The sequence below is a fragment of the Trachurus japonicus genome, chromosome 19 (assembly GCF_045865225.1).
Source record: "Trachurus japonicus isolate A0001 chromosome 19, Traja_1.0".
Classification (NCBI taxonomy): domain Eukaryota; kingdom Metazoa; phylum Chordata; class Actinopteri; order Carangiformes; family Carangidae; genus Trachurus; species Trachurus japonicus.
Genome location: NC_140925.1, coordinates 20,989,096 through 21,003,006, shown reverse-complemented (window position 1 = coordinate 21,003,006; position 13,911 = coordinate 20,989,096). Strand labels below are relative to the sequence as shown.

Genomic DNA, 13,911 nt, shown 5'->3' with positions numbered 1-13,911 from the left:
CCGGGGGAGGCTGAGAAGGAGGGCAGTGTGATGGTGGAGTTTGATGATGGAGACAGAGGAAGGATTTCCCTCGCTAACATCAGACTCCTGCCCCCGGGATACCAAATCCGCTGTGAGTGTGGCTGTGTGGAGAGTGGGTGGGAGTGGGGGGGGGTCGGGTGGCGTGGGGGTACTAGTGCATACAAGGAATGAATGTATAAGTTTGTATTGAGTTTGTGCAATAATTCTTATAGTGCTCCTACTATGGTGAATTTATGAGGTGTAGGTATGTGCTATGTTGTGGGATATGTGCAATGCTGTTATGTCTTGTGTTTGCTGGGTTGGTATGGCTGAGGTGTATTGTTTTGTGTCATTGTGGCCATCAAGGCATTTATGGCGCAGCTACTGTGTCCAAGAAAAATTTCCCTGGACGGGACAATAAAGTTTATCGTATTGTATCGTATCGTATAAACGAATGCGGTCAGTAAACAACTTTTCGCCACCAGGTGCGGAACCTTCTCCGGCGCTTCTGGTCTCACCTGGTCGCCGCGGTCGACGAAGCTCCACCCAGGAAAAGAAAGACACAGAAAAACAAGCCAATGAGGAGCCGGCAGGGAGGCCGCAGGAGAAGAGACCAGGTGAGGAGGAACATGACAAAACAGAAGACCTCATTTTTAATGAAAAAACACAGGGTCAGTGATTTCTCATTTGTAGAGCAGTCTGAGGAATCCAGTGAACATCAAAACCCTTTATTGTGAGTCGCACTGGTCTGACAGGTTAACACGTATTCGCAGAGACACTCGGCTCTTCAGGCCATAGAAAAATCCCCTAAACAATGCCTCCTTCATAGTTCCACCTGTCGGCTAATTATCAGTTGCCTCCGAGCCAGAGGAGTTAAAACTCATAAATTTCAAAGTCCCTGTATGCTGCCTGTCATTAAGCCTCATTTCACCACATTCATCATTATTTTATGAAGTGTCAACCATGTGTTTCGTGTAGTTAAGCAACATACATGTAACTCATCACAAACTCAGGGTGACAGTTGGGCCGGGGGGAAGAGACAGGTTTACCAGGTTTGCTGCAGTTTGAGTAATGTAGGTGTTGAAATGTACCTGGCCAGGGGAAGATCAAGGAGATAAAGATATTAAGTTTCCCCAAAGCTCTTAGTTCTACGATTCATCTCGGTGGGGGCTTAAGACCTGTCACTTGGTATCGATTATAACTCCTCTCTGTTGCCGGCTCCTTTTTCAGTTGGCAGGCCCAAGAAAATCCACTCAGTGTGTAGCGCTGCCAGCGCGCCCCCCCCAGCAACACACACAACACACACTGTCACCAAGAGCAGCGGGTCCCTGCTGAGCTGGGCCGTCCCCCGCAAGAGACCGCCGGTGGACTTCTTCCTGTTCAACGGGACGTCCCGTAAGACCCAGCGGAGGATACGAGAGCGGGACCTGGGTCTGTTCCACCGGCCCGCCGCCCACCCCCTCGCCCCCCCCACCCCCATCACAGGCATCTTCGGCTCTCCCTTCGTGGTCGACTCCTTCAGCAGCATCGCCAACGGCTACTCCACCTTCGGCAGCGGGGGGCGGCCGGTCACCTCGGCCCCCGCCACGGGGCCGCGGGAGTCTCTGTCTTCCTCTGGCTCCTCGGCCGTCACCATGGCGACGGCAGCCGGGGGGAGCAGGAAGCCGGGGAGCGAACGGGACAGGAAACAGTTCCTGGTGAAGCTGGACCACGAAGGAGTGACCTCTCCCAAAACGAAGAACGGCAAGGCCTTGCTCCGCCTGGGGGGGGGCGGGGGCAGAGGAGGGAAGAGCCCCTCTGCTGCAGCGCCGCTACGATACGCCCCCCCCTCGCTGCTGGGGAAGGACGGCAAGAAGGGAGGAGGAGGGGACCGGGCTGAGGCTCTCCTGAAGGGCCCCCCCCCCTCTGAGGAAGGACCTTCTGTCTGCTGGTCTGGGGGGCCAGGGGGGGGACTTCAGTCTGGACTACCCCAGCGACTGCCCCAGCTCCTACTCTGAGCTGGACGAGGACGACGAGGACGACGGTCGAGACGCCGCCGCGCGGAGAGCGGGGGTCCCGCCCCACCGGGGGGAGCGGTTCCCTTCTCGTCTCTCCGTCTGCTTCACCTCCTCCTCCTCCTCCTCCTCCTCCTCCGGCTCCATCTCTTCTTCATCCCTCTGTTCCTCCGACAACGACTCGTCCTACTCCTCCGACGAGGAGACGTCCTCCGTGCTGCTGCGCCGCGCGCTGCTGCAACAGGACAAACACAAGCACAGGCACAACATGACCTCCGACCTGCTGAACCCCGACCCCCCCACCTCCAGCTCCTCCCCCTCCGCCTCGGCCTCGGCCCCGGCCCCCGCCCACGGCTTCGTGGCTAAAGCCAGCATGGCCGTGTCGGGGTCAAAGGCCAGGACGGACCGAGCGGAGGACAGGAAGGAGTTCATGGTGGCTAAGACCCAGCTGAAGAGGAAAGACCACCACCAGAGCCAGAGTCCTGTGAGCCAGCAGCCCAGACCGGCCTCCAAGGACCCGGCAGCAGCCAAGAGGCAGAGGATGTCTTCCCCCGAGCCGCTGCCCCACATGGCCCCCCTGCTGCCTGGACGCCAGCTGTGGAAATGGTCCGGCAACCCCACACAGGTACGGCCTCTTGCATGGTTTTTTATCTTACTTACTTACTTTATTTGTTTATTTGGTCGGGACGATGCATATTAATGGACAGTGAGTACTGGAGTACCCACAGTAAATACACCGGATTTAGCACATGTGCTAAGTTACATCCGTAGTCCCCAAAACAATACAACAATTAACATAAAAAAGTCCAAAAGGACAGAGGACCAGTAGATAACAGGAAAAGTACATTTACATAGTTACAGGGTTAGACATGATTCTATATATCATCTATATAGCTGGAATTAACATGATTCATTGAAATATAAAAATATATATCTATACAGATGTGTCTGACATGGTTCGTTGAATTATAAAATATATATATCTATGTAGCTATGACTGACATGATTAATTGAAATCATAATCATGTTGTTTTCCTGAAATATTGTGGAATCATCTTGTTGGTTTTTTGGCATAACGTCGAAGCAGCTGAGCTGAAATCCTGATTGAATCAGACTGTGTTTCTTCATGATCACACTTTATGATGTTGGTTGCAGAATAATCACCTGTGGTATCTGCACCCTACTAAAGCTCCAGACTTCAATGGGCTACTGATAGTTGTTCGTTTCTGCCGCGTCACACCTTGATTACATACAGTCAATGCAAAGATCAAACGCAGTCTCTCTTTGGACCTGCTCATGCTGATTCTGGCTCTGCACACACTGGCGACACTATCAGACTCATTTGGTGCAGTTAATCTCTCAGTTTGTTATCCAGATTATTAAGTCACGATCTCAAGATAACAGAACAAAACGGTTTGAGCAACCTCTGGCGCTCTGGGCTTCCATGCAGTTTGCTTTATAAACATGACTGCATCTGTCGCCTGAGCCGTCAGGCTTAAGAGAAAAAAAAAAGCTGACCATTTTTAGTGTGTACATGCCTCGACAAATCAAAGACGAAACACAAATGTAGGTGTGTTATCCAGGTTTTGGTTGCTGTTATCATAACTTACAGGTGAGTTTCAGTGCTATTGCCTCATCAAGTTAAAAGTGAATTACTGATGTGCTCCTGTAATTCAATAGTAACTCAATCAGCGTTTGGCACTGAACACTCACTCAGAAGCAGAAAAACTGGGGGAAAAATTAGAAGAAGGAACAAAAAGTAAAGTTAAACCACCATATTTTTTTGGCTAGAAGCATTTTTTTGGATTGGAATTGGAAAAACATATTAAATCTTTGTATATTTTGGTAGACTGGGTTTAGCAAAACAAACAAAACCTCAAATTAATTTCTGAAATGAGGCTGGTGATGAAATAAGCCTTCCACGCTGAATAAATTGACGGAGGGTGCTGTTTTTTATTCTCTCTCTCCCTGACAGAGGAGAGGTCTGAAGGGCAAAGCCCGAAAGCTCTTCTACAAGGCCATCGTGCGGGGCAAAGAGACGGTGCGTGTCGGGGACTGTGCTGTGTTCCTGTCACCCGGCCGGCCTCAGCTGCCCTACGTGGGCCGAGTGGAGAGCCTCTGGGAGTCCTGGAGCTCCAGCATGGTGGTCAGGGTCAAGTGGTTCTACCACCCGGAGGAGACTTGCCTGGGGAAGCGACACCGAGACGGCAAGGTAACGACCAAGCAGTGCAGCCGGAATCTCTAAGATGGGAATGACCAGTGTGTTTCTTTTTATTCTCTATTCTCACCTGATGTTAATGATACATCTGTTTAGGTCATATAGATATATATACATATTTAGGTCAGTAGTGTATGCAGGGTCGTTCTTACCTGCCTCCTACTTCCTGCTGCACAGGAAGTTGTGCATTTTACATTTCAGGCGAAGGCAGCGTTGGCTTGTGTTTGCAATAGAAAAAGAGCTGTGTAGCTCACATGAGCAGCATGGCTGGAAAAAAAACATAAAGATCAGCAGCTGCAGAAACTCAATCCCCCAGTAGAAGCAGTTTTGGGTGGGAGTGAAAAACACAATAATCTTTCTGCTCACCACTTTTCTCAAGAAGGCAATAATTGTAAATGCAGCATGTTGATAATCTGACTTATCTGTCATGATATCTCTCATTAAGCGTTGTTCTCCACTCTGCTGCAGAATGCCCTGTACCAGTCGAGTCACGAGGACGAGAACGACGTGCAGACCATCTCCCACCGCTGCCAGGTGGTCGGCAGGGTCGAGTACGATCACCTGATGCGCGAACGCAAGGCGGCCGCCGCGGCCAACGACCTCTTCTACCTGGCCGGGACCTACGAGCCCACCACGGGCCAGCTGATCAGCGCCGACGCCATGGCCATAGTGTCCTAGCAGCAGCTAGAGAGGGAGAGAGAGAGAGAAATCTAAATACTGACCTGATCTGGAGTGGACCGCCTTGGGGACGGTCCTCTGGAGAAGAGCGGGGGACAGAGGGAAACCAAGACCACGGGTCTCTGGGCTCAGCGTGTCGACCTGTCCCCTGCCACAGGAGGAGCTAGCCCACTGGAGGAAGCCCAGCAGCAGCACCGGCACTTAGAGGAGTCTGGTTGGTTCTGGTGGAGAGTCTGATCCTGTTGATGAGACGTGGCCTCGAGGCTCCTCGTCTGCAGCTCGTCTGCAGCTCGTCTGCAGCTCGTCTGCAGCTCGTCTCTACGGTCGGAGGTTTAAGAGCAGCCGCCGCAACGAGACGAGACCACCGCAACAACCGGACAGGAACCACGGACCTGAGCACTTTGGAGTACAGCAGCTTGATCTGTTGATGGACGGCCGGATGCAGATGCAGATGCAGATGCAGATTTGTCTTTCTGAGACACAGACGGACTCAGAGAGCAGGGGGGTCTGGAGGGGGGGGGTCTGCTGTAAACCACACTGGTTTGGATGGTTTTAATGGTCTTATACTGGTAGTTTTGACAATGACAACACAATTGGGAGATCCCCAACAGGACCAAAAAAACACTGTAGTTTGGACTTGTGTGTCCATGTATGCGTGTGTGTGTGTGTGTGTGTGTGTGTGTGTGTGTGTGTGTGGCTGCAATGACTCTGTTCAGCATTTAATGAGCTCTAAGTAAATAGTGCTTTAGCGTGCGTGTGTTTGTATTGTGCGAGCGTGTGCGTGTGTGCGTGTGTGCTCATCAAGCAAAGATGACGTCGTGACACAGCGTCGGTATACCCTCTGAATATTAATCTATTCAGTACTTAACGTGCAGTTTTCCGTCCTCGCCACAGAAAACTGCACAACGATTCTAATGAGTTTTTCTCCTGTCAAGCCATACACGTCAATACCTCTCTCTCGTATCCTCCTGTTCAGGTGCGAAGACACATGTACAGGTAGTTGGATTGTTTATTTGAACTGTGCGTGCATGTCGGTGTGCGTGCGTATGTGTGCATGGGGCGAGCGCGTGTGTGCTTTGTACAGCATTATGTATAAAACTACATGTTGTAAATAGTATACATATATATTTGTTCTTTTTTTTGTTGTTTTCTTTTGCAGAGAAGAATATTTTATTTAGATTTTTTTAGGGTGTGTGCGGGAGGGGTGGGGGGTCTGGCAGAGGGAGGGGGTTGGGTTTAGGTTTCCTCCTCTCTCAATGCACTGAACAGGATTGGAGGCTTGGACTTGTACAACTGTTGTGAAGACTTTGTGGTTGTAAGCCCTGTTTTAAGGATGAATAAGTAGACAGGGCGTTTGGGAAATGTTTTTATAAGGAAATCAGAAAAAGGCTCTTTTTAAATGTGTCCAAATGTCTTTTTTTTTGCTCTGTTGAGTTAAGAATGTGCATTTCCTGTTGGGAGCTTTTTTTTCACAAATACTGGAAAAGAAACTGAGTTTCTGCTGTCCTCTGATCCTTAAAGAATCTAGTTCTTCTTTATCTATTTTAGCCTGTATTCCTATATGAAATGTAGATATTTATCTGGCATCAAAAACGAAACATACCAAAGCACCTGTGAGTTTACGCTTCAGCGCATTAGAAGAATAAACAATTTTATGAAAAAAAAAAGACGTTTAATCAAATCTGAATCCGGGACCCCTGCAATCACCGAGGTGTTTGAAGTAGAGTTCCTCTCGTTGTCTGCCCGCGTTCACCCAGTGTTGCTATGACAGCCTCCCAGCAACATTGTCTTCACGCTGCCCAGCTGATGCACTTGAGGTCTCTATGGCAACCAGAATGGCATCAAGTGACTGTGAAGGACAATCAGAGCCAATCAATGGGACAATGGTGAGAGACAAAAAAAAAAAACAAGATAAGGATCAAATCACAAATTCTGCTTCTTGTCACTTTTATTCTGCTTTGCCAAAAATGTCTGTGTGTGTTTTCTGTTCGCTTGTTTTCCTGGTTTACCATTGTCTAAGTGTTTATGCAAGCCTGTGATGACTGTGTGTTGTGGTGTATGGGATGTACAGGGGGAAGAACATGAACATGAATGCCTTTTTTCTTTTCTAGGACGTTGACTGACTCATAACAACAATGTTGCTGTTACACTGCAAAGCAAAAGCTTTAAAGGAATCTAATGTGAAACTCCATTTTTGAAATATTACTTTTATGGGTCTTTAATTGAATTATTTTTTAAAAGCTGTATTTTCTTTAAGAAACACTGGATTCAGTTCTAACCATCACCTTTTGACCGAAACAACATTGTGTTTTTCTTTTGTTTTTTGTTTAGTTTTTTTTAGACCCACTGGAACCTTCTTTGTACGGTTGAGATCGCCTACTAAAATATATTATTATGTCATTTCAGTCATTCTTTGGAAATATGACTTAAATATTTCCTCATGTACAAAAAGAAAAAATTATTTATCTTAATTTTATTGCCTTTTTGTGTTTCATTAAAAAAAGATTCTACAAAATAAAACATGATTGTTTTTTTGTTTTTTTTTCCCGCTTCTCTTCCTGCTGGGTGTGAGTCTTCTTAAAACCAGCTCAGCGCCGATCATTTGTCTGCTGTAAGAAAATGGACGGCAGAAGAAAAGCGTGGAAAGAATGAGAAGGGAGGAAAAAACACGAGAGGAGGAAGCAATTTGAAACTGTGGCTGTGGCCGATAGAAAGGGAAGAATGGGCAGAGAAAGGGAAACTGTATCTAGCAGAGCTTCATGAGAGGCGACGGGCCAGATAAAGTCTCCTGGGGCTGTACAGGTGAGGCAGGTATTCAGAATAATAAAAAACGGAACAGCACCATTAAGAGAACAAAGCCGGGGTATCAGCTTTCAGCATGCAAATATCTCACATCCTCACTCTGTGCATTGCACATGCACCGTCTGTGTGGATTCATGAATGTGTTCCTGTGACCTGTGTGTACACCAATATAAATCCACACTGTGTGAATGCAATCCTGTACATCCACGAGTTTAATGCTTCCTTATGTGTGTGTGTGTGTGTGTGTGTGTGTGTGTGTAATGTGATAGCTGGGAAGAACAGTTGAGATTATCCCCAGCAGGGTGTGGAGTTTCTGGGACAAAGTGCGCAAAAATGTACAGCATTTTTATTTGAGACTTCCTGCGACATATTCACACCTTTTATCGCAGTGTAAGCGAGCCTTTGTGATGCAGCTTATTGCTACATTGAAGTCTGGATGAAGGATTTACCTTTGACCTCACATTACAGTCTGGCTCGCCTCGTGGCAGCGCACGGAGAAAAGCTCGAACACGGCATTGCCTTAAACGTCGGCCATAAACTTTATTTTACTCTGAGCTGCGTTCTCAGTGTTCGGCCCCTCCTTTGCAGCTTTTCCCCCTTTTTTTCCTTCTCAGCCAGTTCCTGCTTTACTTGTCAATACAGGAAAAGTTGACTCACCTTTTTTTCTTGAATAACTTTGCTAATGGTCCTTGAGTTTAGTTTAAAATCACACACACACACACACATATAAACATATTCAAGTACAGGCCCTTTGTCCGGTGGTATGTATGTGTGTGTGTTTGCTTTCCTTTTGTCTTGTGTTTAGCTGTTTCAGCAGGTTAACTTGTTATTACAAAGATGTGAAACAGAACGCCTGCCAGTCTGACCACACACACACACACACACACACACACACACACACACACATACATATACACATGCACATACACACACTCATATATGCACCCATTCTGCTCACTATGGGCTTTTACATCCTCCTCATTGGCTCCTCAATCAACCAACGCCTTCAAAACACACAGACATTAAGTGCAGTCTTTGACTCCTTATCAGCAGGTTTGCATTGGGCTTATCTGGTTGACATTGTTAAACTACTTTACCCAGAATGCTGCGGGAGATAGGGGCACAATGGGAGGCTAGGGGTGCCCTCTGGGTTAATGAGAGAGGGCTTTCACGTCGTAAGAGCAAACATGCCTCAAGCTGATTTGTGTGTGTGTGTGTGTGTGAGTGTGCGTATGTAAAGGGTGAAGGTGTCACAGACAGGTGTGGCCTTTTTTTTTTCCTTGTGGGGGGGGGGGGGCAGGAGAGGAGACACCACATCTGAAAGCTTGTCACTCGTCAAGAGTCTAGAGAGGCCATCCATCGTGACCAGCTCTATCAGTGTGAATGCATGTGTGCGTTATTATGTGCTTCTATGTGTGTGTTTGTGTTCCACTTTATTACACGGATATGGATAAGAAATGTAGAGGAGGGGGGTAGGGAGGGGGGGCAATGAAACAATAAAAATAGGTGGATTGAAAAAGGAGAGGTTGCATACCTGTGTGTGTGTGTAGTGTGTGCGTGTGTGTAGTGTGTGTGTGTGTGTGTGTGTGTCTTGGAGGGGCTCCAATCCAGAGAAAGCCCTCCATTTAGATATAGCCTGAGCGTGTCACTGAAGTGAATGAATGGCTGTCAGCTGCAGGGGGATGCTGCATGTGTGTGTGTGTGTCTGTGTGTGTAGATACTTTGTATGTGTGTGTTTGTGCACAGGTTAGTGTGTGTGTGTGTGTGTGTGTGTGTGTGTGTGTGTGTGTGTGTGTGTGTGTGTGTGTGCTGGGGTATATTCAGGTCACTCAGAGTGGGAGTAAGGAGATCAGCGGTCTTCTCTGCATCACCTCATCCATCGTTCATATGAGCCTCTGTGAGCTCGCCACCGGTATCCATCTTACAATCTGTGTGTGTGTGTGTGTGTGTGTGTGTGTGTGTGTGTGTGTGTGTGTGTGTGTGTGTGTGTGACATTGTAGATGTCCGTATAGCCAATCTGACTCATTGGTAGTTGTGCAACGTATTCTGTGGCAACAGATGGTAGGCTTACATAAATCATGGATTCTTGGCAGTGTGGAAGTCATGTCCATGTTCTCCTACATTACAACACCAACAAACCTCTTCTGTTCTTTCTCTTCCCCCCAATTTTATGACTTGTTTCACTTTCTGGCTCATTTCACTGACTTTAAAAAAAAAAAGAAGCTGATGTAGTTTTCTATTTTCCACGAGGTAACTGGCTCTATCTGTGTCGACCTTAAGGTCATATTTTCAGCTCATAAATATCAGGATTTGGTGTCTTCCTTTTTTATTGAGTTTCACATCCGTGTGTTACAATCATAGTAAAGTGTATTGTTAAGTAAGAGGCAGGGCTCTTGAAAAGAAAAGAGAAATTTATTTATTTATCATTTTAAAAAATTACATTTCAACAAACATTTTCATAGGTTTTATGTGTATTTATTTTTAATAAGGTGAGTAATTATTTTATCATTTTTGTTAAAACAATGATCAGAATATATTTCCTCCTTGTAGACAATTGCTAAAAAGAAACTATTTTTTAAATCGCCTGAAATGTAATTACCAAGTAGTAGTTCTCTTTTGTACCAAGTGACATGTTGTCATTCTGAATTAAACAAGAAAATGACTAAATCTATACAGAAAATTACAATTAACAAAAAAACTATCTTTGCCACTTTTTGTAGTTGCAAACATAACAAACATATATGATATTTCTCCGTTACGCATGTTGTTTTTCACTTTATAACGAAGGCAAATACAGCAAAAAAATTAAAAAAATAGAGGAAAGAAGAGAAGGAAGGAGCTTACTGTAAGAGTGAGGAGGAGAGAGGGATAAGGAGGAGCAGGAGGCCAGAGGAAGGACAGGACATGAGGAGTGTTTTATAGCTGCTACGCTGCTGCAGGGCATCTCGGGTCAAACTCCCTCCACTAACCTCCTAATCCAAAAGATTTTAACACGGAACTGCAGAAAAACCACCATGATGATTTTCCTCCCCTTACTGTAATACAGGCGAGACCGACACACACAGTACTACACACACATACAAACACACACATTTCAGGCTGTACCTTACACGGAGCAGTTGCTGTGGTTATCGCTGATGCTGGTATTTGATATTTGGAATAGTAGGAGAGTCTTGGCGGGCTCGAGGCCGCCTGCCCCGGCCGTCAGGATAGGTCAAACATCCTGTAAAGTCTTAGTGGACACAGCAACCTGAGCCGCAGACACCTGATAGCTGCGCTGTGGGAATGAGTGTGAGATATATACGATATGATCTGGATGCAGACTGGAATTTATATGTGTGTGTGCATGTGTTTGTGTGTGTGTGTGTGTGTGTGTGTGTGTGTGTGTGTGTGTGTGTGTGTGTGGTGGGAGGGGGAGGAGGGAGGAGGGGGGTATTTGAGAGAGACTGACACTTGATTGCCAAGCTTGCCAAGTCTACCCCAGCGACAGTGGAAAAAAGGTTTATGTACAGTATATAAATACAAAACAACCTGCTTACACACACACACACACACACACACACGCACGCACACACGCACACACACAGATACCTCAAACAACCCTGCATGTTCTTTCCTCGTGATGTGTTGTCAACTACACTGCAGGGGTCATCAAAATACCTGTAACTCTACACCCGTCAGGATGTAATACGTTCTGTTAATTAACGTGAAACCTGAGCGGTGTGACACTGTTGGAGGATTCATCCCTCACGTGCTTCTATCACCACTGTAAATGTGAATTGATGCAACATTGGTGATGTTAACAGGCAGAAAGTCAGGTTGCATTTCCTTACATTTCATCAGATTTTCTCAAACTGCTTCCACACTAAATGAAAAGGCCTACTGCACCATAACGTCACTGTCACTTTCAACAATCTTAACAAGAGCACCGAAGCTCCTGCTAAATATTCATGTAAACATGTATTCCTCAAAAAACAAGAAATGCTCTGTATTAGAGAAGAAAAATCTGCTTTGATGATTAAATTTGACTTATGGAGTCGAACTACACGTAGCCTACATGAGAAAACCTCCACCAGTATCAAAGGCTTACCGGCCTGTTAGCAGCTAGAGCTGCAGCTAGAAGCTCTGTCCAGACCAAACTAAATCTCCCTACGAGCACATCCACACATAGACATATATGCATCCACAGCTCACTAATTACAGTAACACATCATATTGTCTGTTGTTTGTTTAATCCACTGAGGAAATCCACGCACCCTGGTGTCCTGATAGCAGAACTGCAGGCAGCGGGCTTATGCTAACATGTTGGCAGTGAGCATGATCGCATAGGCCTAGCATGCATGTCTCACAACAGAAAGTCTAAACACGACAGTGTCACATCAAGTTGTCTCGACGTTCGTTATTTTATTCTATTTCATTATTTTTATTTAACCAGGTAGCAAGAAAAATGTAGGCGTATTTCCAAGGGCAACCTTGGCAAGAGGTCAGCAGCGCACACGTAGGCCTAATAAGTTATTACAAATCAGAGTTCACAAACAACACAATTAAACAAAGTTAAACAATGGATTAGAGAATTGCAGGCAATCTGGTAGCCTATTTCAAAGTGTGCTAGATGAGGTCACAGCAGCATTTAAAAACACAGGCATCCATGGACTCGTTGTCTGTTGGTTAAAAAAGAGCAAAATGCTCCAAGCGAAATGAGTTCTGATATTTTCAATTCAGTTTGTGTTTAGATTTTTTTGGGGGGTGGAAGACATGTACACCCCCCCCCATTATTCACCTGACAATTTAAATAATCATTAGGCTATAGATTAGGCTAAATGATAAAGAAACCTGACAAATCAACAAGCGTTTCTCAAATTTTTCAGCAGCTCTCAAATGTGCTTTTTCACTATAGCCTATATAGCTGTGCAGCTAAAAAAAAATATTTTTTGCTATATTTAGCCCAGCATACGGACAGATGTGTTATTCTTTTGTGATTTTAAAAACACTTAGCAACCCATTCTCATAAACGTTGCTTTCATTATTTCCTCTTCCCATACACAACGGAAAAACAAATGTTAGCCCTCTCCTCACCAGCCTTGATTTACCTGAACACATCATGTGGTTTGGGAATTTACCCCCTATGTCTGTGTTTTGTGCAGGAAACAAAGAGGTAGGGGGTAAATTCATAATATTCCAATATTACATCCTCTTTTCCAAATTGTCCACGCTGAGGAGCTGGATGAGCTTCCTGTGTTTCACCCAAAATTCAATCAAAGCTCTCAATCACAACTGTCAAGTCAGATTAGAAACACATACACACACCCACACACACACACAGAAAACCCCAGCAATCTTCTTCTTTTTTTTAAGAATCTAATTACTATAAGGCAGACTTAATATTATTTTTGACCTTTTGGTGAAAAATGGAGGGTGGATTTCAGTGAAATTGTTTTACTTTACAGCTCCAGATTCGCAATCCATTAAGAGCACGGGCGACCTCTGCAATTATTCTAAATTAGAGGAGAAGCTCAGGTAATATAGTCCCATTTGAACAGGGCTAATGTCAAGACATATTAACCATGGCGATAGATGGCAGAAAAAGAATTAACAATTTAGAGAATCATTTGTAAACACAATAGCAGTCTCTCAGCTGAACATATCCCCAGTAGACGCATATACTGTAAAAACACACGCTGATGATACTGTGTAAGACACACAAAGAGGAAATGGTGATGGGCCCACAAAGACAGCTGCCGTCATACGGTGTCTGCTTTATGTTCTCTGTCTAACTTCTCTGCTTGTTGTCCCCGAAGCTAAAAGCTGCTCTGCCTGGTCTGTGTGACTGACAATTCATCAACTGACAGCGATCCTGAGAGATTAAGACGCCACGCTCAGCGAGCAGAGCTGAACCAACACGCCACGAACGTACAGAACAAAATCAATGGAGAACTGAAGCTTCCTATATATCAGACGACAGAGATGGAGAGGGGAGCGGGGGGGGGGATCCTGGTTGTATGCCGGCCTTTTGTTCCCCGCATTGACTCAGCAAAGTGTGTGTTTGCATGAGAAAGGGAGTCAGAGGAGGAGGTGGAGGATTATGTGTGGATTATGTGCAGTGTGTGTGTGTGTGTGTGTGTGTGTGTGTGTGTGTGTGTGTGTGTGTGAGAGGAGGATGTTTGTGGCGCTGTTCTTGTGGTAGAGGAGCAAGGAAAGGTGTCTGAGCGAGGCTGAAGG

The 13,911-nt window shown here is 45.8% G+C and overlaps 1 protein-coding gene across 1 annotated transcript in view; it reads left to right on the top strand.

Moving 5' to 3' along the window:
* bahcc1b (BAH domain and coiled-coil containing 1b) overlaps positions 1–6,557 on the top strand; it is a 60,039-nt gene extending 53,482 nt beyond the window's left edge. The window contains 6 exon segments of the mRNA XM_085762490.1: positions 1–112; positions 486–617; positions 1,231–1,907; positions 1,909–2,619; positions 3,970–4,206; positions 4,681–6,557. The exon segment at positions 1–112 is cut by the window's left edge and continues 5 nt beyond it. Coding sequence (XP_085618616.1) covers positions 1–112; positions 486–617; positions 1,231–1,907; positions 1,909–2,619; positions 3,970–4,206; positions 4,681–4,890 — 2,079 coding nt within the window. The 3' untranslated portion in view covers positions 4,891–6,557.
* The last annotated feature ends 7,354 nt before the right edge of the window (positions 6,558–13,911 follow it).